Source organism: Rutilus rutilus, assembly GCF_951802725.1.
Source record: "Rutilus rutilus genome assembly, chromosome: 10".
Classification (NCBI taxonomy): Eukaryota; Metazoa; Chordata; class Actinopteri; order Cypriniformes; family Leuciscidae; genus Rutilus; species Rutilus rutilus.
This window is the reverse complement of record NC_140215.1, coordinates 28,102,962-28,129,970: the sequence shown is the minus strand read 5'-3', so window position 1 is coordinate 28,129,970 and position 27,009 is coordinate 28,102,962. Positions and strand designations below refer to the sequence as shown.

General features: G+C 37.9%; 1 protein-coding gene across 2 annotated transcripts; it reads right to left on the bottom strand.

The window, feature by feature from the left end:
* Positions 1-114: 114 nt before the first annotated feature.
* On the bottom strand, positions 115-22,599 carry LOC311299052 (nectin 1a-like). 2 transcript variants are annotated; one of them, XM_084422444.1, is made up of 9 exons: positions 22,334-22,599; positions 12,585-12,926; positions 11,211-11,513; positions 10,417-10,522; positions 9,306-9,448; positions 8,777-8,867; positions 8,243-8,288; positions 5,739-5,800; positions 115-5,633 (listed from the first exon to the last, which is right to left on the bottom strand). In XM_084422444.1, exons 1-8 carry the CDS (start codon positions 22,416-22,418, stop codon positions 5,783-5,785), a joined length of 1,134 nt encoding a protein of 377 aa, XP_084278570.1. In that variant the 5' UTR covers positions 22,419-22,599; the 3' UTR covers positions 115-5,633; positions 5,739-5,782. The 2 variants fall into 2 exon arrangements, with proteins under 2 accessions (XP_084278570.1, XP_084278569.1); XM_084422443.1 differs by having other exon boundaries at positions 5,743-5,800.
* Positions 22,600-27,009: the final 4,410 nt, after the last annotated feature.

The window sequence follows — 27,009 nt, the reverse complement described above, 5'->3', positions numbered from 1 at the left end:
TAAACGTTCTCTTTATTTGATCTAGTAAATGTCTATAATTGAACCCCAGGCTATACAACCTTAAATGGGTTTTATTTAAATGTTTACATCACAAACAGTTTACTAACAACAAACCTGGTTAATGAATCAAGATTTTATTGTCATAAAAAAAGAGTAAGATATTTATACACACATCTGAAGTCTAACAGCATCAAAACAACCTTCAGTTAAATGTAAACCTACGTCTGTTAAAGCACTGCAAATACACTTGGCAATAGTAGTACCTAGAAAAATGGACAAAACAAAGGAAAAGGACTCTAAACTTCTCTTCAAACAACAAAATTATACTTCAACCATAAGTCAAACACACAGTATTTGGTAAAGGAAAAGAACAAACAATAGTTAGTCATACCATTTTAAAACACTCAAAAACAAAACAAAACAAAAGTAAAACACTGCCTCATCAACTGAATAGTCATAAGATAAATATTCTGCAACATTTCTACATTTTAATGCAACACTGTTTAATGCAGCAGTTTATATTAAAAATATATGTTTTTGAATGATTCATATAGAAATTTGTTGAGCTCTTGTTCATGAATAAGGCCCAGGATTTTGTTTTATTGCTGTGTAGTAGCTGCTGGCATGTCAAAGATGAATTCTTTCACTGGAATGAGGGAGAGTTTCTCTGCTTGTGTTTCTATATTTTAAAACGGCTGTTGATAAGCAGTTGCTTCCTTGTGCTCTGTGAATAATCCATGTCTGACTGCATTTAAGGCTGGTTGTTAGATGCTTTTGCTTGCGCCCCATATAAAACTTATCACTGCTGTGAATATGTAAGTACACCCCATGAAACATGTCCTTTATCAACATGGACATAATGATAATTCAGTCAGTACAAGCCGGTGACATAACAAATAGCAGTGTAATACATTCTTACAAACAAAATCTTAAAGGAGAACTCCGGTCAATTTTAACATTGAGCTCATTTTTTGTACATTTGGAGTGCTGTCAGTACAGAGAACAATGACAAAAATCGGTGTTGCCTACACCGTGTTATCCTCGTTTTAAAATTTGCACCCTGTTGACTTCAATGGGGCAAGTTTTAAACCTGCTTTTAGCCTCTTAACATCCTTGATGTGTCATTACAAGTGCACAGGTCATGTGAGTGATTCCTTCTGAGTGAACGCGGGTGAATCTGACTGCAGTAGATGTGAAAGATATTAATAAAAATGATGTTTATTCAGCCACCGCACATACCTGTATTTACATCCTGTTTTCGGTCGAAGTCCACAGTAGTCGATTGTCGAGTTCACGCGCATAGGTTTAGTACCTATGATCACGCGTGTGAACTCGACAATCGACTACAGCGTTTTTTTGTCGTTGTTCTCTGTACTGACAGCACTCCAAATGTACAAAAAATTAGCTCAATGTTAAAATTGACCGGAGTTCTCCTTTAATGTCCTCCTCAGAAATGTAAATACAAATAAATAAAAGCTTTTATAGCACCAAGTCTTTGAATAGCATTTACATCTTTGTACTTCATATGAAATCACCTTGACACAAGAGGCCTGTCTCACAAAGCAATTGGCTACCCAGTTAAGTTGAGAAAACTTCAGTTTTTTTAGTATTGTGAAATGAGCTTGCATTTTGAGTCCATGGTTCATCTGTACCACTGTTCATCACCATATTTACTAAAGCTACACAACTCTGCTGCTTCGGGGTTAGGTTTTGTTGATCAGATTACAACTAGACACTTAATACATTAGCTGTGAGCAAAGTGACATATATCTGCAATGCAATGAATGAAGTCAATCCCCTGTGTATTATGTTCCAAGCTACAGCACACAACAATTATTTTAGAGATAAAACTTCCCTACTTAAATTGCTAATTTTTATATATAATATTTAGAAAGTCTTCATATTATATGTTGCTGGCATTTTAAGCCAATTTAATAAAACAGTATTATTCTTTGCAAGTTACATACTTGTGAGCTGGTGATGCTGAGCACAAGGGTCAGTGGTACCCGAGTAGCATGTCTGACTTTAAGCATATGAAGATCTAGTGAAGTCAACCGAGCTATTGAGCTGGGTTAGTCTACAAACCCTTTATGCATTAGCCTGCAATAACTAAAAAAACAAAATAGATCATGAGACAGGCCTCATGTGGTTGAAAACGACACTCGGTTACTGACGTAACCTCGGTTCTCTCTAGAGAGGAAACGAGTGTTGCGTAAGTTTAGCTTACGCTACGAGAAAACTCCTTTTCTCGAGAATACTGAAGCACAATATTATCCTTAATTTTTAGAATGTAAAACGCATTTGCTGCAGCAAGCAGACCTAGGCGAGACAACTCGCAACAGCAACTATGATTACTGACGTAACCTCGGTTCTCTTTCTAGAGAGGGAACGAGTGTTGTGTAGCCTGCCGTGCTTGTGCTGCGCTATGGTTTCGCTTCCAGTCGACTGAAATCATAGTGCAACCTGAGTGATGGGTATTTATAGGCTAAGGCCACACCCATCTTGGCGGGCCATGACGTAGCGCGAGGCGAGCCTCTCATTGGCGCTGACGTCATGTCTGACGCACTGATAGGTTGCAGCAGTTGCCGGAGAGCAGCCAATAGGCACACGAGTTGTCTCGACTAGCAAATGCGTTTTACATTCTAAAAATTAAGGATCATTTTTTGCTTCAGTATTCTCGAGAAAAGGAGTTCTCTTACGAGAGGTCTCTCGTACTGCGTAATATCTTACGCTAGGGGAAAATCTCTTTTCTGTGAGATATTGAAGCAAAAAATTATCCTTCATTTTGAATTAATGTAAAACGCGTTGCGGCAGCATGCAGACATAGGCGAGACAGCTCGCGCGCCTATTGGCTGCCCTGCGGCAACTGCAGCAGCCTATCGAGAGAGGCCCTTCGTGACGTCAGATCCAATGGGGGCGCTCCGCGCCCACTGCGTCACATCCCGCCGAAACGGGCGTGGCTTGGGCCTATAAATACAGCTCGACAGGCTGATAGAATCTGATTTTTCATTTCTTCAGCGAAGCTCTCGCATCGCTGAATCCCGAGAGGAAGAAGCCGCGCCGTCTGAAAAAGCCTTCTGCGGGACGAGCCATTCAGTCGGCGTTCCTGCTACGCTATCCGGCGTATATATCCTTTTCTCTGCTAAGATTTTTGCAGCGGCGAACACACACTCTCTAAAAGAGCCGAGCGTCTTTGTCAAGATGCCTCGTACCCTCTGTGGCTCGTGTCGAGCCCCACTCAGCGACGGGGACCGCCATGTCATCTGCGTTTCCTGCCTGGGTGAGGATCACGCAGCTCTCGCGCTCGCTGACGGTGGCTGCCCTCACTGCGAGCTGATGCCAATGGTGACTCTGAGGACTCGCCTGGCATCTTTCGCCGAGACTGCTCCCGTGGTGCCGCGCCGTAAAAAGCGCCGTGCTCTGCGGGTCCCAGAACCTCCTCCAGCCTGTGAAAGCTCGCCGGTTCGCCCACCAGCTTCACCTGATTTTCTCTCTGCCGGACAACGGCCGCCGTCTGCCGCCACTTCCGTCATAGCGCTGGCTTACACTTCTAAGGGCCTGCAGTGCCCGTTAGGTGTCAGAGCGCACTCCACAAGAGGCATGGCTTCATCGTGGGCTTGGTCTAGTGGGATTGCCTTGCAAGATATATGTATGGCGGCAAGCTGGGCCTCCCCGTCTACATTCATAAGGTTTTATAACCTAGAGGTTCCCGCTTTACAGGCTAAGCTGCTTTCGGTCAAATAAATCAGTATTATCTGCCCCGAAGCTACCGGCTCAGAATACTGAAACTGCTTGAGCACCGCTCGATGATCCATTAAATAACTCTATGGGCATTGTGTAAGACCCATTATATTCATCAGTCCAGGCCGAGTTTTTCGCCCTGGCTGTGTGGAATTTTTAATAATTCGCTCCTCATAGGATGCTACTTATTATGGGAATGATGCTATTCTAGCCCCTCTTCCCCAGACTCTCTGTGAATCCCTGATGATCATGCACTATATGAGCCCCGGGCACCTGCCCTTGGGTCTTTGGTGTTGGATCTCAGCACGCACGGCGTTTTACACTGTGTTCCCCTAGCGTAAGATATTACGCAGTACGAGAGACCTCTCGTAAGAGAACGTACTCGGTTACTAACGTAACCTCGGTTAGAACTTGTTAGTTCTAAGAAAGCACTTTTCTTATCCATTTTAGTTATCTTAATTAAACTAAGGTCTTTAAATAGAGAAAATGGATTTAAATATTTGACATTATCATTAAGTCATTCAGCCTTCAGGGCAGAATGTATGTGAGAAATCTCTGAAAATGTGTGCTGCAGTGAGCCAGGGGTCTGACAGTTTGTGCTAATAGCTCAGGATGTGCTATCTGCTGTTTAAATAGTGACTTTTCAAGCTAAAACATGGGTATTATGCTTCACACCCGCTTACAGTAATCTCATGAATCATGAATATTTAAACCAGGGGTATTCACCACCGCTCCTGGAGAGCTATACCTGCATTCAGATCTAACCCTGATCCAACATGTCCAAAATCTCTGAAATGGGTGCCAGACATCCAAAGTATGTAATTATGGGAGGGGACAGAGTACAATTCACTGGAAATGTTGCGGAGAAAAATGGATCAAATCAGCTGCTCAGAATGAGGCTTCTAGATGAAGTGATCTACACATGCGTTTTCAACTTATTTCCTAGTGGGACATTTAAAACGGACATCAATGCCACAGTTTCAGGAACAAGAATAGGAACTACTGATTTATAGCTTTAGCTATCATCAAAAACTGATGAAATTTCACATGTGTCTTCAGAATATGCCATTGTCCATGTTTGTAAAGTTTCATCCTGTATTAGCTGTTGAAATTTGATTGGCTGCTTATGGCCATATTTGATGATTTGTCCAACTGATATTTAAGGAATAGCTTAGCATTTATATATAATTATATATATAAAAAAATTTAAAAAGAAGTACTACATTTCCATGATCAAGCGGTTGTGAACAGTTGTATCCACATCCCACTTCCCCTCTCTTTCACACCAGTCGTCAAGTCAAGTCAAGTCATTTTCATTTATATAGGGCTTTTAACAATGTAGATTGTCTCAAAGCAGCTTTACAGAGATAAATGTATAATTTAACGTAAGATTGTTTTGGCTTTATAGCGGTTCTTTAATAAAGTTATTTTCCAGCTAAAGTTAGTTTTGATTGATTCGCTTCCGTCGCAACGATCATTTGTTTTTAAATTAGTCAAGTCAAAGAGAGAACTCAAAGGAAGAAAAAAGAACTACAATGAGACAGTTTTGCCAAAGTCCAAAGCTAACATCTGCCTGCAGTAATCGTTAGCCCAACACTAAACACCAGACACTTCATCTGATGCCTTATGGTTGCTTCTGTAGTCAAAGTCTTGTGTGATCTATGTGATTTCCTGTCATGTTAGCTGAGGTCTGCAGTTATTTCACTCTGAATCCTCCAATCAGTTGTTCCAATCAGTATTCTTCTTCTCTCTAGTCTAGACAAAGGCACATCCAGTGTTTTGGAATCGGAACATCTGGTTCATGGTGGAGAGCTGATCTACACATATCTGTCACTGTCTCTAATGTGTAGATCAGCTAATGTCACTGTCTCTAATGTGAAAGAACTCCATTTCTGTGAAATCACAAACGAAAAATACAAACAAACAGAACACAGTTACTGATTAACATCTATGGGCAAACATATTTGTTATAAATATGACAAATCATAAAAGATCACCAGCCTGTTTATTCTGATCATACACAGTCATACTCATATCATGTTTAGAGTCCTCCACTGTCCTGTAGGAAAAGTTTAGTCCAATTTAGCCCATATGATCATAAAGAAAATTTAAACTATTTACACTACAGTTCAAAAGTTTGGGTGAAAGAGGGTTTTTTTGGAAAGAAATTAAAACTTTTATTCTGCATATAATGCATAAAATCTTTTTATTCTGTATACAAATGAGTGTCGAAGTTATGAGGAAAACTGTTATGTTGAGAAATATGCAGATGATAGAGTTTTTTATTTTTAATCCTTGTTGTCAAACACAAAGGGAGATGATAATCATGCACTTTTTAAGTTTTTCACATGATGCGATGAGGCAGAGTTGAGATTGAACATAACGAAAACTAAATAGATGGTGATTGATGTCAGAAAAATGCTACAATGGTACAACCAGTGTTTACAGAATAAAGAGGTTGACAGAGAAGAAGAATTTAGGAACCATAAGAGTAGAATTATTTAGGAACCATTTTTGATACAACCCTAAAGTTTCAGCAAAATACAGTTATTCTTAATGTATGTTTTTTTAGTCTGTGATGTGATGCCATTGCCCTAATATAATTGCCCCTTGTCTAACTAACTAACTGACCAAACTAACTGACCTAACAAACTAACCTAACTAACCAAGGGCTTTGTAATCCTTTTATTTTAAATATTTGCCATGTTTGTGGAGCTGTGGAGTAGCAACTTTAGCCCTGTGTGTTTAATAAGCAGAGTGTACGTGCGTTGTGGACCCGCCTATAGGCGCACATTACTAACATGCTCTTTAAATAAAAAATAAAATAAAAAAATATTGCCACTGACTTTAGACCAGGTTTCAGTTGGTCAATGGCACAGTCTATTTCTGTTGCCTCAAAATAGCAACGTGCCAACACACCTCGTTTTCAGACCAGCACGCCCATGGCCGCACAAATGGGCGCAAATGCATTTGCTATTTAAACAATGTAAAGCAGGACGTGAAAATGATAACTGCGTTGGACTGAAACTAGCAAAAAACACTTGTGTTGCGCTTGGCGCTGCATTGCGCCGGGTGTAAGATAGCGCCCTAAAAATGTAAAGACATTTATAATGTTCCAAAATATTTTTTATTTTAAATAAATCCTGTTGTTTTGAACTTTCTGTTCATCAAAAAATCCTGAATTTAATTTTTCTACAGTTTCCAGAAAAATCTTAATCCTCACAACTGTTTTCAACATTGATAATAATAAAAGTTTTTTGAGCACCAGATCGGCATTTTAAAATGATTTCAGAAGGATCATGTGACACTGAAGACGGATAAATGACTCCATCCCAGGGATAAATTACATTTTAAAATATATTCAAATGGCAAACAGTCATTTTAAATTGTAATATTTCACAATATTACTGTAATAACTTTTTTTTTATCAAATAAATGTAGCCTTGGTGAGCATAAAGACGATATATTCACGGTGAAGTTCTATTTCGTTCTCCGCTTAGAGGTAAAACAAATTTCGAAATATGTGACCAGCAGGGTACTGTTATCGAACATCTGACGCCACCCACACTGCTGAGAGCGTTTACATGAATATGTCAAAGCATAAGAAAAAGCATCTGATCATAGCAACGTGGATATCTTTGCACAAGCTCTGCAATTCAGCACTCTTGTAAAATCACGACACGTTTATTTATATAGCATTTTACACAATAGATAGCTTAAAATCAAGCAGCTTTACCGTATCACACATGAAAAAGTGTCAGTGTCTCGTTTCATCAGAAGTACAACTTCATTTTCTACAATAAAGCAGTGTGTTCATGTTTTTTACTCGCGGATGTCTGACCTCGACGGACTGATCAGGAGAAATAAAGCGTTTTTTGTAAAAATAGGCTAACGATTGCATCATAACCACCCGACTCTCTGTCGCACAGTAGAGAAATTACCGTATGGACAGGAGGAGAAGCTCGCGGGCAATCGGGGGGACGTGGAGGCAAAATGACAAAATAACTAATCAGAATACTTAGCAAAAGTTACTCCTGCTCCTAGCTCATGGACACCTACTCACACTCTCCGTCTCAGCAAGTTTCGGAAGGGAATGATTCAGATTTATCTTGGCACAGCTACTAGAAGACAGACGGGTTGCTCACGTCACATCTACGTCGTCAAGCTCAGTTTGAGTCTGCGCAGTACGCTCGACCATCAGGAAGTGAGAGCTTCTAATTTACTTCACTTGTCTCCGTTGAATCCAATGGGGTCGCTGTGTCCAGTTTATATACTGTCTATGGTTTTGGCCTGATTTTGTTTGAAATGACACAACATCAGTTTGTCCTTCGATTTCGCTTGAAGTACATCGGGGATTTCAGGGCCCAAAGAGACTTCTTCCAAATATATCTTACCAAACCCAAACTTTTGAACAGTGTATACACTTATTTATTTAAATATACACACAATATTTCAGGTAAAAGTACATACTAAACAAACAACAGCACAACAAAAAACGCACCTGTGCTGCTCCATCATTGGAACGCAGTGGTACTGGAAGCCAGTCCCTAAAATTAAGATAAATTTAACATGGCAGCACTAGAACCACCAAATGTTGGTGCAGTCTGCTGTAATGTTTATAACCTGATCCCGGAGCCTCTAACACTGACACACCCATTTCAGGACTTTACTAATGAGCTGATGACCTCAATCAGGTGATTTATTATGGAGACATATGTGCATCATAAACAATATAGAGGTTATAAATCACGAACCCTTTCACAGACTGATTATGATTATGCACTATTATTCTGCCTTTCCACAAACATAAAATTGTGATTTAAGCAGTTTTTTTGTAATATATTTTCATGAACAAAAACAACTGAATGTATATGTATAACACAATAATTTGTATTTGAATTGGCATTAAAATTAATTAACATTGCTGCATTTTAACTTTCTTCTTTTTTTTTTTTTTTGGGACATTTTGTTGATTGCTTGGTTTCTATTTCTAACCCTCACGTCACACTGAGACAAATGAAGTGTTTAAACTCACGGCTTGGTTTTGAATATCACAACACCAACAGCACCGAGAAGAGCAATGATGATGAAAAAACCAAACAGACCCCAACAGACGGTGCTGGATTCTAGTAAAGAAGAGTGGAGATACAGGAAGCGAAACATTGTCAAGTTCAAACTTCTACAACGTTACTGTTGTTCTTAAAAGGCTGACAAAGACTATATCCATTTATACAGACATGGGTTATCACAGATTAGAGTTATCCTGATTGCCATGTTCAGAATTGAGATTAATATGATACAGGGACATCTAGTTAAAACAATCATATATCACAGTTTTGAATTTCCACATAATGTAGACTTTTAATCTTTTTGTATCTGATAAATTATAGCATGCATTTTTTTACTGCCAAATGCATAAATGTAAATGTTCTGTTTGCTGCCTCAATTGAAATTTAGTAATTCAGCTTATCACCATGTGCAGCACACAACTTTTCATTGGATAAGTGTTTCAAGAATAACAAACATGTATCATAACCTATAAAAAAATAAATAAATAGACTCACCAGTATGAACATTCACATACAGAGAACCCGCTGAGCGTCCATACTGGTTTGAAGCATGACAGATGTACAAGCCATTAAAGTCAGGGGAAAGTTTTGGGGCAGGAAGCTTGTTGCCTTTAAAATAGGGAGTACTTTTATTCTCTCTGTTAAAATAGAGAGATATGAAAGATCACTGAACATACTGGTAAAACAAGGTTGGATAAAATCTGGAAAATTTGCCCACAAACACTTTAGCAACCATTAAGAACTGCTCAACCTTCCATATATCGGCCTCTCTCTCTGAAACCTACAAAAACCTTCATGCATCAAGCCTATGACCTTTGCCCCTGGTTAGTAGATGCTCAAACACAACAAAGTTGACATGAAATCTAAATTGACCCGATTTATTTTCTTAATGCATGTTACTGGTCTTATTGTAAATGATTTACATGTGAATTACATTTTTTGACCTTGTAATCTTTAATCAAAATTGTATAACTTGCTCTCCCTGTGATACGACTCACTTGATGTCTATGACATGAGATCCATGTTGCAGTTAAGCCAATCACACTCAGATCTGCCTCCATTCCAGTATGCAGTGCTCACTTTTCACAATCCAATCAACAACTGATGGATAAAATCTTGTCCCGTCCAATGTTTTTTTTCTTGCTCACTAAGCCATTTCATAAGAAACATGTCCCAATATAGTAGTCAAATTCTAAAAACTGTGAACCACAATATGCAAAAGCAACTTGTCAGCTTTGTGCAGGCGTTAAAAAATGGTTAGCTTAGAGAATAACTGCCACTAAGATAAAGTTGTTTAGTGACTATTTGTCAACATGCCTTTGAATCAATAACGTATTAGCTTCTTGCTAATTATCTGTCTGATTTCCCTGTAAAGTCAAAGTAAATAGATAAAAAAGGAAATGCAAAATTCAGTGCTGAAATACAATACAAATGAGAATAAAAGGAAGAAAAGTTCCAGGCCTTACAGACATCACTATGCACTAAAATATCGTAAAAACACTGACAAATAAACAAACACTAAATTTGGCTGAAATTATCAAGGCTTCTCTAGTCAAAATATTATATAGAACTGAGTGCAGACATTTTTTTTGCAGTTTTATATTACCTAGTCCAGGTGTAGATGGTTGGTTCTGGGTTACTGTCCACTATACACTTGAATTCTTTAGCATTTGTTGGACTGTCAGGAATTATAACCACTGACTCTGGAGGATCTAGGAAAATAAATTATGTAGCAAAAATAACTATATATATCCATAAACAGTATTTACTCTATGTGAAACTGAAACCTTTAGGGTTCACAGGCAGACACATGGCAATCTAAACCATTATTTTTAAGCTGTGGGTTACAGAGAAGGAATAAGCGCAAAGTTTTGAGAATAGTGATGCCTTCACACTATGTCAGAAACATGTTAAAATATAAGTTCTCAACTTAAATTAACAAGTGATGTTCCTCATGGCCACATGGCACACACAAAACAAACACATCACAACCTGTTTAGTCTGATTCAAAAATGACTCTTATGAGTTGGTTTTCATAGAATCATCCAAACGACTCAAACGTAGGAGTTTGCCAGTCTGACAAATCCTTGAATGAACTCACAGAATCCATCAGAACAGCTGCTGAAAGGCTTATTTACTGAAATATAAGTTCATGTTAATGCATCATTGCTTCATTACAGCCATTAGTATACTCTTATTTTCTGTGCCATGAAGAAAGCAAAAATATGTTCTCTCATGTCTTCGTTATGATTATCGTCATCCCCTATTTTTTTCTGCACAAAAAACCCAAGACAATTTAATATAGATAATTGCATTTAGAATGTGAAGTTTGTATTTTATATGAAAAGTATATAACAGTCATTTGTATGCAAGCTGTTGGTTGATACTTCAAATACTTACAATGAATGTTTATTGTGTAGTTAATTACGAGGTCTTCTCTTAGGGTGTTGTGCTTCACCTCACACTGGATGCTCTTTTTGTTTAAATATTTGAATGGGACTCCAAGTAGGTAGGACACAACAGTAATGGTCCTATCGGGGTGCACTGTATGGTTGGTTTCAGTCCTCAGAGAGTTTTCCAGATCTCCTAATCTCCACATCACTGCTGGAGCAGGCCAAGCATTAGAGGCAACGCATGATGCCAATGTAGCCTCAAAACAACCAGTAGCAGGTGCTTCCGCTTTCACATTAACCACAGGACGGGCTGCATTTGAAATAGAAAAAAAGATAATCATTAAATCATTCAACTGTAAAAACTAACTGACTATACTAACTAAAATAGCTTAGTCTGCTGCTTTAGGTCTTCTCATAACTATTAAAAGCATGTAAAATATAAATGTAATTTTTTTTTCTAGCACATAGCAGAAAAGCCCCGATATACTCACGGCAAGTTATTTTTCGTTCTTCGTTTAAGGGTAATGTTACCAGCGATAGGCCTATACTGTTTTTGAACATCTGACGCCAACCACTGCTGAGAGCGTTTAGATGAATATGTAAATATGTGCTGTGTGTGTGCTTTCCTCTCAATAGCAAAAATAAGCACACAATACAATTTAGAAAACCGCACGCATTTTAATAAAGCATACAAAAAGCATCTGAACTTACATGGATATGTTTGCACGAGCTCTGCAATTCGGCACTCTAATAAAGTCACATCACATTCATTTATATTAATGCACTTTCGATAGATTACGTAAAATCAAGCAACTTTACCGTCTCAAATGAGAATGTTCATGTTTTCACTCGCGGACGTCTGACCTCGACGGACTGATTAGGAGAAATAAAGCGGAAAAGATTGTCCGTGTAAAAGAAGGCGGAGCCTCAGCGCACAACTATTACTTATTTGTTACAGGCAAATAGTAGTACAAGTTTACCAGCCGTAGTGAACTTTTCCGGAAAGTCACATAAGTTCATTCGATTTCGCTTAAAGTATATTGGGGCCTTAACTCCCAAAACAAACTCCAAACGAACATTATTTCGGCTTGATTTTGTCCGAAAGGACGTCATATCAGTTTGTTCTTCGATTTCGCTTGAAGTATATTGGGGCCTTAATTCCCAAAACAAATTCCAAATGAACTCCGTTTCGCCTGATTTTGTTCAAAATGACATCATATCAGTTCGTTCTTTGATTTTGCTTGAGGTATATCAGGGCCATAAGTCTGTTATGTAAGCGTGAACTATTTTAAATAATTGAGTTGTTTGGGAATCAGAACACAGGGATATGCATGTATGTATTGCTGTAAATTAGAGAAAAAATATGAACAAGCCATCATACCAAAAACTGTGGCATTGATGTCCGTTTTAAATGTACCGCTAGGAAATAAGTTGAAAACGCATGTGTAGATCCCTTCATCTAGAAGCCTCATTCTGAGCAGCTGAATTGATCCATTTTTCTCTGCAACGTTTCCAGTGAATTGTACTCTGTCCCCCAATCCATTTTGGTGTTCAGTTTTGCCATCTGGCCGAATGGCAAAGAAACTCTTCTCTTCAGGGTTTTCTCTTGTCTTTTTCATCCATATAATACGAGTTATAGTTTCATCAGTCTCAGTCAGCTGACACAACAAAGTGGCATTCTCTCCATAAATGGCTGTTGTATCATGACCAATAACCTTTACACCTTTAACAGAAAAAAATGCAGAAAGTACATGAATTAGCAAACACTGTATGGAGATGTTCAGTTGGGCAAGTAGCATGAAGCAGAGCCGTTGGCAATGCCTAGAGACTCAGAGAACCTTTAATGACTTACTTTCTTCTGCAAAACAAGTTTTGGTTACTCTTGACTTCTATTTGAACAAATGTCCCAGGACACAAAAAAAATCTGTATGTTGATGTTCTACAAAATAAATAAAGTCATACAGGTTCGAAATGACATGAGGTTGAGTAAATTATGACATAATTTAACTTTTTGGGTGAGCTCATTAACAGCCAGACACTCTTTCAGCATGGTCCTGCTGATAAAATTGCTTTAAGGTGTCATAAAACCCTAAAATACATTTAAGATGTTAACATGCATATGTGCTCATACATTATTTTAAATACGAAGGGGAAAGTGGTTATTATTATTTAATAACCTATTTGGTTATTATTTAATAAAACAGGGGGAGGGTGTTTGTGAGGTTTTGAGCCAGCTTCTTCTTCAGCTCCGACTTCGCGTGCAGCCGTACACGAGCACAAAACCTCACAACACCTTCCCCCTGTCGGTGATTGGTTAGAACACTATTTGTTTTGGTTTTGAGTGGTTGGTGAAACCAATTGTTTTTGTGTGCAGATCTCAGAGCCTAGGCTACCTACAGAGACGCGTTTTTTTTGACGGCATGCCTATGGGGCGGGCAGCTAGCGGATCGTTAGGAAAGATTAGATGAATGTGATTTTTTTTTGGGCCTGAAATCACTGATACAACCTTTACTTAAATATATTTTATTTACTGACAACTATAAGAAACATGAATAAATTAGTAAAAGAATGAATAAAAGTAACCATCATAAACAAATGCATATATACAAGTCAACAACACATGAAACAAAGCTTTATTCAAACGTAACAATCACGTATTTACAGGCAATGAACCCCACATCCTACAACCATCTCAACACAGCTGTGCCAATTCTGCGGCTTTATTCTGATGAAGCAGCTGACCACCGTGCCCACCTTAGCCTTTGGCATGCTGAAAACCCACTGGTGCTCTATTTTCTTCATGGCCAGAGGTGAGCCATGCCTTCATGCCTGAGGTTGTTGTGCACTGCTCTGTGCTTCACTATCGGAGGCAAAAAGGGCAGGTGGAGGGTCTCATCCGTGGTACTGTACCATTTCCAGGATGCTGCGGTCTCCTTATCCTCAGTGCTCAAACCAGTCTGCCGACATTTCAGATCCTACAAAAATGCACAAACATTAACAAAAGCAGTCATTTTAACAGCATAATGTCATTTGATTTCTGTATTAAAAGTAACAAAATGATCTGACAATATACTTTTGTTTCAGGTTTTCCCTTTTTTTGCCCACAAATTTTGCCGTCACCTTTCCTTGCAGGCCCTGCTCCATCACAAAAGCTCTGCAGCAAATGCACAAAAATCAAGAATCAGAAAAGTGCTGTAATAACTCGGTTAGAAATTACAATCATTAAAATAAACTACAACTTAAGATTTAAATGGATTGTTATTAATTTCTGTAGTATACTCACTTTCTGTAGTATACCGCCTTTGATGGCAGCATTCAGCTTCATGAGCCACTCTTTGACGGATAAACACGTGTTCATCTGTCCCTGTAATATCCAGACAAGATTCACGTTAACTCTGTGATTTATGTGCTCAATAAACAGAAATGTGCTCATCTGTCCCTGTAACATCCAGACAAGATTCACGATAACAAGTGTTATTCACGACAACAGTGAATTCTCATATAGCACACATACACCACTCAGATTTCTATTTCATGTTGTGATGTGCTCATCTGCAATACTTCTAGAATATTTTCCTGTCAGATGTAAATAGACATTTAAAATAAGCGTCTTTAAGATGTATATGGTTTATGTAAGTCCACTTGATGTACGTGTGCTTACTGGAGCTCAACTGATAGCTATACATAATGTGTTTTTAAAGCAAAATCATAACTATACTATGTCTAGCATCTTTACACCTTCAACAATTCAACAGTTTACAGTAGTTCAACACACGATTTTAACACAAGGAACCTTGTTTACTCACATTTGAAAACACTGATCTCCACGATGGTCGATTATGACGTATCCTCACCCGTGGCCTCCTGAGATAGAAAAGTATCCGTCGATGGGTGCTTCAGAATCTGGGCAGAAGCAGTAGGCCATCCGGGAACTTCTCGTCTACTCTTTTTAATGAATACTGAGGTTTCGGACATACTAATCCTTTCACATACTGTTTTCTCCAACTGTAAAGTAGTCATTTTCGGACGCATTATTAGTATTAGTATTAGTATTAGTATATTAGTATACGCACATCCGAATCTCGCGAGAATTAGTACGTCACCCAGGTAATTCTCGCCTACTCTTTTAAGAATACTAAGGATTTGTACATATTCGCTTGCCTACGGCTTTTTCCCTACTATATAGTAGGGAAGCATGTGGTTTCAAACGCAGCCAGAGACTGCTAAGCTGACAATAGACGTCACGGCGAGTGAGAGTACATATATAAATGTAGGTAGGGCAGATTCTGGGTCTTATTCTGGGTCTGAACACGTACAGACACACTTTTGACAGAGGTCTAGTATCCTTGTGTTGTTCAGGTCTAATGTTGACTAACAAGCTTTAAGGACACACAACACGCGTATAGAATGCTAGCTTCAAATTCCCATATTGTAGTGACCTTACCAACCGTGGTACCTTGTAGTGATCGTACCAAACGTTAGTGATGTTACGTATGACACTGAAGCTTCGATGTGCGTATCACACATGCGACACAATTTCTAGTGAAGCCCCGTATCGGGGTGTGTATTGGTTTACTAGAGTAACGTGATCGACGACAAATGAAGCCTCACTTTCTGTCCAATCACGTGCGCATTTCACTTTGGGTGTCAGAAGGCTCGAACCCCAGATCTTATTTAACGAGTCATTGTTGGCTCAGTCTGGTTGATGGGTTTGTGAGGAGAGAAAATGAATTTATTTAATGAACAAATCAAACACAAACATGTAAGGCTTTTATTTGTACACATAACATTGAAACTATGGAGTGTGTTGTGGTTGCTTCATCTGCCAGAGCTTCTAACACAGGCTTCTGGCTGCTTTATTTTGAATAAGCACCAGATGGCGCTGTTCTCGACACTCTCGAAGCTTTGAATCGTTTCCCGGAACAGTCAGGGGAAAGCCTCAGTGATTCATGAGGCTTCATTTCCCCATCCCTACCAAACGTGATCGTTAGTGATGTGACGTTCGGCACCGAGGCTTCGAAGCTTGTATCAAAAAAAAAAAACAACATCACACATTGAAGCAGTGTATCGGAGCTTTATTCGTTTTGCCATAACCACGTGATCTGTGACGTCCGAAGCTTCGTTTCCACACACAGTCACGTGACTGCTTCGTATTCAGATTTTATTAAATTACCCACAAAATTAAATGTCAGCTCCCCAATTCCCAAGCACTTTCACCACCCAGTTCACAAGCACTTCACCATTTCATACAATTTTCTTTTATTTTGATTATATATGCCTACATGAGTCTTGCCTAGGAACTCGTAGGATTAGGACTGAGGCTAAAGTTTATGTGAATAAGTCTGCATTTGTAGATCAAAGCAGATTCATAAGAATTGTTTCTGTACAAGTGAATTAGTCCCATTTATTATAATTTTTTTCATAAATTAATTCATACAGTTGTTTGTTCATACATTGTATAAGAACTACATCAACACTAACACATGAATTATGAGGATTAATTGTATTGCTTTGTGGTTTACAGAGCACAAAGTGATTTATTAAATTAAAAGAAAAAGAAAAAGAAAAGAAACGGTCTTCTGGGACAGAAAGGCAGCTTTTCCACCTTTTGACCACAATATGTCGTTAGTGTGCAACATGTTGAAAAGCTTCGAGTAATAAACCATTTTACGATACAGTCGAGGAGGAAGCCCCAGTGCTTCATTTCACCATCACTAGTAGTGATCGTACCAAACGTGATGATCGTACCAAACGTGATGATCGTACCAAACGTGATGATCGTACCAAACGTGATCGTACCAAACGTGATGATCGTACCAAACGTGATGATCGTACCAAACGTGATCGTACCAAACGTGATCGTACCAAACGTGATCGTACCAAACGTGGTTACAAGAAAGACAATACTTGACAAAGACACATGGCAAACATGAGGGCTTAAATACACACAAGGACTAATGACAAACAAGACACACCTGAAAGCAATGAACACAAAGAACCAATGAGAACAAAGGAAACCTGACAAGGGGAGCACATGGCAGGATCACACGAGGGCCAGGGAATCACATGACAAGACAGGAAACATGACTGTGACAGACTGCAAATTAAGACATGAAATAAAACCAAAACAAGACGTGACAGTTGAGTCGGCTATATATAGGCCTCCTCAGCTGTTAATAAAACAGTTGTCCGGGTAATTTTTCTGAGCTAGTTTTTGGTTAAATGCCTGAAAAAAGGTCTGTGGTGAACACAAGCTTAAGAAATCTTTACGTTTTATGCTATGACATAAAATACATCAGTAATACAGTAAAATAATAATATGATTTTTTTTAAAGCTTTTACTTGTCTTGCTAACAAGTGGCTACAGAGGTTGTCAGGGACATTAAACGTCATCAGCCGAACAAGAAAACTCATCTACTCACCAGTCCGCTTTCACAGCCTTTTAATCACACTCTTGCAAACTATACTAACTCAAACTTTCAGGGAAAATGTTTTTAAACAAAGACTGAAAGAGTTCAGAAGCTTGGTAATGGTAACATTGAAGTCATGCAAACGCAGTGTAGTTTGTTTATAGCCTACGATTAGCTTTTAACTGATGATTGTATTTACGCTTCAAAATTCAAGTTGTTCATTTGTGAAGATTATCACGATGAAGAAAACGTGTAAGAACCATAAGCTGTTGTTAGTCACAGACCTTATTTTCTGAAATAATCCAAAAGCCAATGGAAAAATCCCAGTGGGTTTTTCTTCTATTGTATAGGTTGATCATACCCCAGACAGCAACACAGTGTCGGCCCAGATCTGGGCTGTGTGCAATCCATGTGTACCGGATGTGGGCCGGATCTGGGCGACATGTTGCTGTCTGGGTCACTTTCTAGAGCAACAGAAAAAAACAGTGCAAAAACATGTGACTGGCTGTTTTAACTGAAAACTGGGCAAATTAAATTTATCCCTGCCTGATGAGAAATAATTTTTATATTTTTATAAATATATATATTTTTTTTAATGTGTAATCGAAAGTCCTCTAATTTATGATAATTTATAATAATTAAATATTCCATATACATGTGTAATTTAGTTGAATAACTAAATGATATAGAAGTAAAACAAACAGAATCCCAGTCAGGGATCCCATTTCAAGGATTTTTATTTATAGGCGGGCTCAGCCACCAATGAGGTTATGATTTTAAAAAAGTAACACTTTAGTTTAGGGTCTAATTCTCACTATAAACTAGTTGCATATTAACATGCATATGGCAGGGTTTTATAATCACTGAGGTCCCAAACCTGAGGTTGTTAGGGGGGTTCGGGTGCTCCCCTGAGAACATTTTTATTTCTCTGATCTACATATGTGCAATTTAAGATGTTTTGAAGGCCAAAAAAATGGATAACAATAGCTTTAAAACCATGTCAGTGGGCAGTAGATTATTTTCCTCCATCACCCTCTTTTTTTCTTTGTTTTTATCTTGCCCTGTCTCTTCTCCTCCTAAAGCTGAGATTTGACTGATATAGGCTTTTCATTTTTGTCTGTCAGTGAAGAAAGTAGCCTAAACATAGTGTCAACTGAGTGGTTGATTTATGTATAATTTTCTGACACGTTCATTTACTGAAGTTTATTAAATTAATTCACAATATGTACACATTCATTATTGATCTTATGCCTAATACAGGGCCGTAGGCAGGGCTTTATAAACACAGAGGTCCTAGATTTGAGGTTGTTAGGGGGGTTCAAAAATTTGATTGCTCTGCATCTACATACAGTAGGCAGTCAGTGGGCAGTCAATTATTTGTCAATACCTGCTCTCTCTTCATCTCCATCACTCTTTCTTTTTCTCTGTCTCCTTTCCTTATCCTGCACTGTCTCTTCCCTCATATAGCTGAGCTTATTCAATTTACTGAAGGCTACATGTATCCTAGCCTATTAATTCTCAATAGTAGGCTACACATTCATTATTAATATGATGAAAACGGCTTTGTTAATGTTTCTTGTCCCCTCGCAATGACAGTAGGCCTAAACTAATTATTAGGCTACATTACATGAATCACGTTATAGGTCTATTTTCAGTTCAAAGTGGCGAAATTAGACAAACGTTTATTAGTTTGCCTGAGTCGCGCTGCAAAAATCCGCGCTCTGCTTCTGTGAACATAAAGCCCGCCTATTTTTATTTGATTGGTCATCTCAAATATTCTGACATTGACGAGCAGTTACAGGCTCAGGTGAACACACACACACACACACACACTGTCCTCTGTTTCTGACGTGCGCTCTGCTCGCCGTTGCGGTCGCGGATTGAAGATGAAGAACGCTCTGATTATAACAAGTACGGGGCGAAGCCTAAAGTCTGCCGCCGTTTTCATATTTTTTTAACGGGGACTGAAGCGAACACGAATTATAGTCCAGTCATTTTATGAAAAAAGGTTGAACAAATTGCAACAGAAGCAAACTCAACTGATTTTGTATCCTCAATATGTCCTGAGTAAGGAAAAAAAAACACCCCGAAGAATCCCATTAGGGGAAAGTTTCGAAAAAGACCCAAATATAGCCTATTCATGCCCCTCGAAACTTTCCCCAATGGGATTCTTCTGGGCTTTTTTTTTCCTTACTCAGGATTGAGGATACAAAATCAGTTGAGTTTGCTTCTGTTGCCATTTGTTCAAGCTTGACCCCCATTTTGGCTTAAAATGACATGGACTATTAGTGTAGCCTACACTTAAAGGAGAACTCCGGTCAATTTTAACATTGAGCTCATTTTTTGTACATTTGGAGTGCTGTCAGTACAGAGAACAACGACAAAAATCGTTATCCTCTTTTTAAAATTTGCACCCTGTTGACTTCAATGGGGCAAGTTTTAAACCTGCTTTTAGCCTCTTAACATCCTTGATGTGTCATTACAAGTGCACAGCTAATGTGAGTGATTCCTTCAGAGTGATCACGGGTGAATCTGACTGCAGTAGACGTGAAAGATATTAATAAATATGATGTTATTTCAGCCAGCGCACATACCTGTATTTTCTTCCTGTTTTCGGTCGAAGTCCATAGTAATCGATTGTCGAGTTCACGCGCGTGATCATAGGTAACTAAACCTATGCGAACATAAAAAAGGGCCCAGTATGATCCCAGTCAAACACCTAATGCTAATGCATAATATAGCCTACAGGCCTATATTTTTAATTGAAGGTATGCTACATCATAATAGCAATAGATTATGAGCTCAGATTAAATGTTTCCACCAGGTTATGATGAATAACGGAAAACTAAGACTGCACGATGTCTTTACAGTAGCTACAAATCTAATCCTTGTCAAATCTTCACTTAACAAATTGACAAAAACATTTTAATATCCAAAAAATAATTCACAGATCATTTCTATCCAATAACAAATTGGGGGCAAGTCTTCATGTTATAGACTACAGAGCCTATAATAAAAGATAATGAATTTCAAACCTGAACCAAACATATTTGTATTCAAAGATCAACAGTCTGTCATTAGTGTTTAGTCTGTCAAAAAAAAAAAAAAAACCCTTACAATCATGACCTCAAATATCATTGTAAAAAAAAAACAATGACTGTTGTAACAGTGCGTAAATCAGACCTTTCAGGCTATAGCCTAAACTAGGGTTGCCAACTTTCTGAAATGGAAATAAGGATTTTTTTGAAAAATTTTGAATTTTTTTTTGAAAAATAACTCCTGAAATGATGCCTTCTGGTGAATATTGTGGAAACTAATTGATATATTTAGATAAATATATTTACTATTTTTAATACATTGTAGCATATTATAATACAACTTATTAGGCCTATATTTATAGAATAGCAAAGTAGGCCTAATCAATATACAAGACTGAACCACATAAGTTAGAAATAAAAAGCCTATCATGATCATTTTGCCAACAATGAACCATGGATTTGTTTAGTTTATAATACGTTTTATTTTTAACTTAAACAAATACAACATATAGCATTCAAAACTTATCGGCTTAGACTGCATTTGAAGAAAAATAAACAACAGTTTTCTGTAGCCTTGTGCAAACTTATTCAATAGAATTAGACTTCTAGAATGTTCTTTCCAGTGCAAAAAAATATATTTTTAATTTAATTAGACAACATTTTAAGGAGGTGTAGTGCAAATATATTTATATAATTATACTTCCATTATAGTTAACTTTCTTTCCAGTGCAAAACAATAATAAAATAGTGGTTATTTAAAAAACATAAATAAAAAAACAGCTAATAAAGAAAATCTAAAATATTGCACTCAAATACTGCATTCAAGCAATACAACACCTGTATGCACATGGAAAATCTCACAAAATCTCAAAATCTTCCATGTGTACTTTTTTGATTTCTTTACAATGTTAGGCTAAACCTGTACTATCTCTTTTAATATAATCACTTTCTTATGAACTATATTTGAGTTTTAAAAATCCACATGATTACATAGCCTACCATATCAGCCTCTGGAGACGTCTGACGGACAAGGAACCTTGACATCGCTCGGCCGTGTATTCATTGTCTCTCACGCATTCCAACCACGGGTTGGTAGTCATTTTCCCATTCAATTCTATATTTTTGTGCTCTTTTCTTTTTCGCCGGCTGCTCGGAGGTAGTCATTTTTACATTTCCCGCTGTTGTTACTTGTCGTCATCGTTGCTACGATACCTGACTTTCTCTGATGATGTTCCAAGATGTTAAAAACGCTACGCTGATCATAGACAAACAGGGGGAGAAATTAGTATCTACCCCACCGTCGGGTTTTTTTTTCTTTCTTATCATAGCCTACAAATGTCTTCGTTCATAGTCTGACATATATTAGAAGCTATATGTGTCTGTCATGGATTTGCACTGAATTGATTCTCAAAAATACGGAACAAAGTGCGTTCCGTATCAGTTCAATACGGAACAAGACTTTTATGTGTCAAATAACGATTCCGTATTATACGGAACGGTTGGCAACCCTAAACCTACCAATGTAGGTGGTCACCCTATACACAACAAAGGCTTATAATCTTCGCTTGTAAACAGAAGCTGATGGCTTTTTTTTTTTTTATTACGTCCCCTCTGTCATATTACCTAGTACAGATAACAGCACATTGATAACCATTTATGCAGCCTAACGTTAGGCTACTCACCTGAAGTTCTTGCGTAGATGAATGAAAATAAAATAAAATCAAGCATCACTAGTGTCACGGGAGAGAAGACAGTCCATCGACCCATACTCCAAATAGGCTACCCTTCATTCGTTGTATTAATCTTTCACCCTGTTATTTCAGCTGCGTTTGCCTTTAGTCCATATACATTGTTTAATTCGTTTTCTAAGATGAACGGAGACATAATAGTGATGACTAAACAAAGAGACGATTCTGAGCCGACTCCCGTGTGGAAGATCCGAATCTTCGGCCGCCAGGGTTGCCAGATGCCAAGGTTTTCCAGCGCAAAACCTCGTCAAAAACCGCGAGAACGCACAAAAAAAAAAAATTTTTTTGCTTGTTTCTCGTTTAAACACATTGAAATCATTAACAAGCTTTAAAATTACCCATTTTTCGGCCTATCCGATCTTAGAAACTCTATTCAATCAAATGAACGCAAAAGTAGGCTATACTGACCTCAGTCAGACTATTCTACTATTAAACTATAAGCTTATGTTACGGAAAATAATGCGATCAACTTTGGCTATTGATGAGTCTGTTTGTCAATAAAAGTCGCTTGGAACAAAAGCATTCAACATAAAAACACTGAGTGGATATATGGACATAAAAAATAACCCACTTTAACATTTCAATTATTTCAAATGGCAACATGAAACATGCATATTAGGGCTGGGAGAAAAAATCGATTCACCTATCGCGATTTTTTTTTTTACTATTTTAAAATCGATTTTTTATTACAGAATATTACAGATATTAATTCAAATTAAATTGCTTTATTTTTGCCCTTGCTTAGATGAGGTTGACAGATCGAAGTTTCGTTTCAACAGAGGATGAATGTGTCGTTAGAGCTGCACTTTAAAAGACTGTGATCTCGATTCAAACACCCACGCGATCTTATTCCATTTCTGTCTATTAAACCTTTGACAAAATCATATCGCAACATTCAAAACTGTGTTGGGGCTGCCGCTGACCCAGAGAGAGTTGTCATGAAACAGCAGTGTCTCAGTCAGCTGCTTAGCTAAGTTTGAAAACCCCGCGATCTAAGCTGCGTCCGAAACATAGACTGTAAAAAATATGGACAAAGCGTCTGTGACGTCACCCATAGACTTTCTGAAGAACGGTTTTGAAGCCGTTTATGGGGGGTATGGGCGGCGCCATCTTGGAAAATCTTGGGAAATCCTAACCCCGCCCACCTTCTGGCCAATCCATATATGGGTAAAGGACGCGAGTCCGGTTATTCCAAGTACAGAACAGCACGCGTCACTCATAGCTCGCTCTGCTACTCCGGTTATCTTTGTAGGCCTATGTATATTTTAGGCAACGAAATATGTTATAAAACACCATACTAACTCTTTTCGTTTTCATTTAAAGAAATCTTAAACATTATAGCCACACAAATGTGGTTCAGGCAACGCGTATTGATTATATTCACTGCATAAAACGTTTGCCTAACAAAACGAAATATAAAACACAAACCTGCCTCTTTTCGTTTAAATATAATATAAAAATATTAAACATTTTAATATGGTCCAGGCAATATGTGCATTTGTACTAAACAACAGATGTTGCAGTAAACAACATTATACAGATCATCTTCGTTGTATTAAAATTTAAAATGACAAAACTCAACCCAGTCTCTTTTTGTTAAATTTCAGTTTTATCAATATTAGCCATTATAAAAGTATAAGTAAATGGTACCAAGAAGCTATACAAATAAAGCAAACAATTCAGTCAAACATACAAAGTCAGCGCTCTCTAACCATACAACGCTAAAGTTAAATACCTTATAAAGTTATGAAACTTCCCCTCAGCCAAAACGATTGGCCAGGGAACAAATTATAGATTCACGAGACCAAAAATCGCCTGTTAGATATACAAGACGAATTATATCTCATGTTTAACCACTACAGAGTCAGCGGCAAATGTCAGAACGACTAGACGAGGAAAGACTGTTCTAGGCGGGGTACATGAGCGCCGAGCGCCCGGTGATCGTCTGGATCTCACAACCTGGATACAATTTTCATAAATCTTTATAAATAAACCACAGATTTGAGCTTTAAACAACTACATTCTCGCCTGAAAAACTCTTAAAACTACATTTCATGATACAAAAACAGTAGTATTATATTGCAACTGTATATAAAAAAAAATGGCGCTTCTTATGTTGGCATTCTCCTTGGAGCAGCCTATGCTCGTTATCAGCTGTCAATCAGAGTCACTGATCTAGAATGACATTATATAGATCAGTGATCAGAGTTAACCACGCCCTTATTTGTCATACATTTTATATCTAAATACGATCTAAACTAATGAGTTAGAAAAAAATTCACCCCCCTCACAGTTGTCAGGCACTCGGAACCTATCGAAAAATACAATAAAAGTCCATGGGACCAACCTGTAAAAACATGAATTTATGCTGTGAAAACGGACATTTTAACATGGTGGTCTATGGACATTTGCTCCCTTTTGGGACCTCCCTCTAGCGGATTTTCGATCTATTGCAGTTTTTCGCACTTCCGGGTAGGCTTCATTTTTCAGATTAGAATGTTGCCGCTTGAGGTCCGAAATCGCGTAGGCCTACTATTAGGTAGGCTAGGCTACTACATTTAAATTAGATCGTACTTCGCGACCGTTGTTAACTTGTAGCTAACGTGAGCTGTTTTAGTGTTACTATGTGGTAGCTTTATGTAGAATGCTAAATTCCACTGCTATATGCAAGGTAAGATTAAATTAAATTGTATATTGTATATATGTAAATTGTGTATATTCTATAGCTAATATTTAAAATCTCAAGTTGCGTCAGTAGCAGAGGAGAAAGACCGCGAAATTTGAAAATACTACTGTTTTTGTGTCACGAAATGTAGTTTTAAGAGTTTTTCAGTCGAGAATGTAGTTGTTTCAATCTCAAATATGTTGTTTGTTTTTAGCGCCTATTTAAAATATTGATCTGACGTTTTCGGAGTTGTGATGATCGTGCTAGCTTTACCTGAGCTTATACTGCACTGATATTACCATCATCAATGAATAAACATGAATGAATCAATAGTAGGCTATGCGTGTGTGTATCTCTGTTGATTCATTTATGGATGGCAATATCACAAGCAGTGTGTGTGTGTGTGTGTATACATATAGGCTACACACACACACACACAGTGAACAGTAGGGTAACACACTGAGGTCAGATACAATACACACATATACACACACACACACATTCATATACTTGTGAAGACTTCAGATATAAAAGAAAAACAATTCTTCTAAAATTAACATTTTTATCAAGCTTGTATATTTAGGTTCAGTAATTTCACTTTAATGACAATTAATAGGTCCTTTTCATTGCCATTAAAGTGAAATAACTGAACATAAACATACAAGCTTTATAAAAATGATCAAACTAGAAGAAAATTTCAGATGGCACTTAGAGGCTTTTACATCTTAAGTATTCATATACAGTGCTATGCATAAGTGAATACACCCATGCTAAAGTTGACTAAAAAGAGGAATAAAAAATCATATTTTGGAAATTGAACTTAATGCCTTAATTTAAAAAATTAGGAAAAATCCAACCTTTAAGGACACCAATTTTCTTTGTGAATGAATAATGTATCGTAAATAAATAAATGTTCTTCCTTAAAATACATGGTGCATAAGTGAGTACACCCCTATGTTAAATTCCCATAGAGGCAGGCAGATTTTTATTTTTAAGTATTTTTTAAAAAAAATTTGTAGGATACTATGCATCCTGATAAAGTTCCCTTGGCCTTTGGAATTAAAATAGCCCCACATCATCACATAGCCTTCACCATACCTAGAGATTGGCATGGTTTTATTTCAGTTAGCCTAAAAGCTAGTTTGATTTGCATTGAGAGATGATCTTATGGAAAGTACCCCATGCCAATCTCTAGGTATGGTGAAGGCTATGTGATGATGTGGGGCTATTTTAATTCCAAAGGCCAAGGGAACTTTATCAGGATGCATAGTATCCTAATTTTTTTTTAAAAAAAATACTTAAAAATAAAAATCTGCCTGCCTCTATGGGAATTTAACATAGGACACACATAAGAAATGGATCATATACATAATATACATACATATTATAAATAAGCCAACACAGAAAACAAGTGTATTGTCGATTCAAATTGTATTCTAAAATAAACTATAAACACGTTTACAGATTGTGAGCCCTACAACCTACTGCGCCAATTCTTCATCTATATTTTAAAGATGGAGCTGACCTCCACCCCGACCTCCACCTTTCACGGTAGCCTAGTCCATCCAGTCAGGATGGACCATGATGGAAAAAAAGTGTGTTGTTTGAGGGGCGGGCGGTGCCGGCGTGCGCCACTTAAGGTAGTGTGGGAGGGAGTGTCTGTTGTGAGGTTAGGGGGGACATCAGATTCAGCCAGAGTAGTGTGTGTGTGTGTGTGTTTGAATGAGTGAGTGAGTGAGACTGCTGAGCATCGGGTCGCAGAAAGAAGGATCTGAAGTGCCGGTGTTTCGGCAACAAAAACCCGCCGAACTGATCCGAAACCAGCCAAATTTTTATCCACCCGCCCAAACCAAAGACTGTAAAAAAACAGGCCCAAACCAGGGCCCGTCTACGGAGAGCCTGCCCACTCCCTATTAAGTCCTATTGTACCGAATTTTGGTTGTAG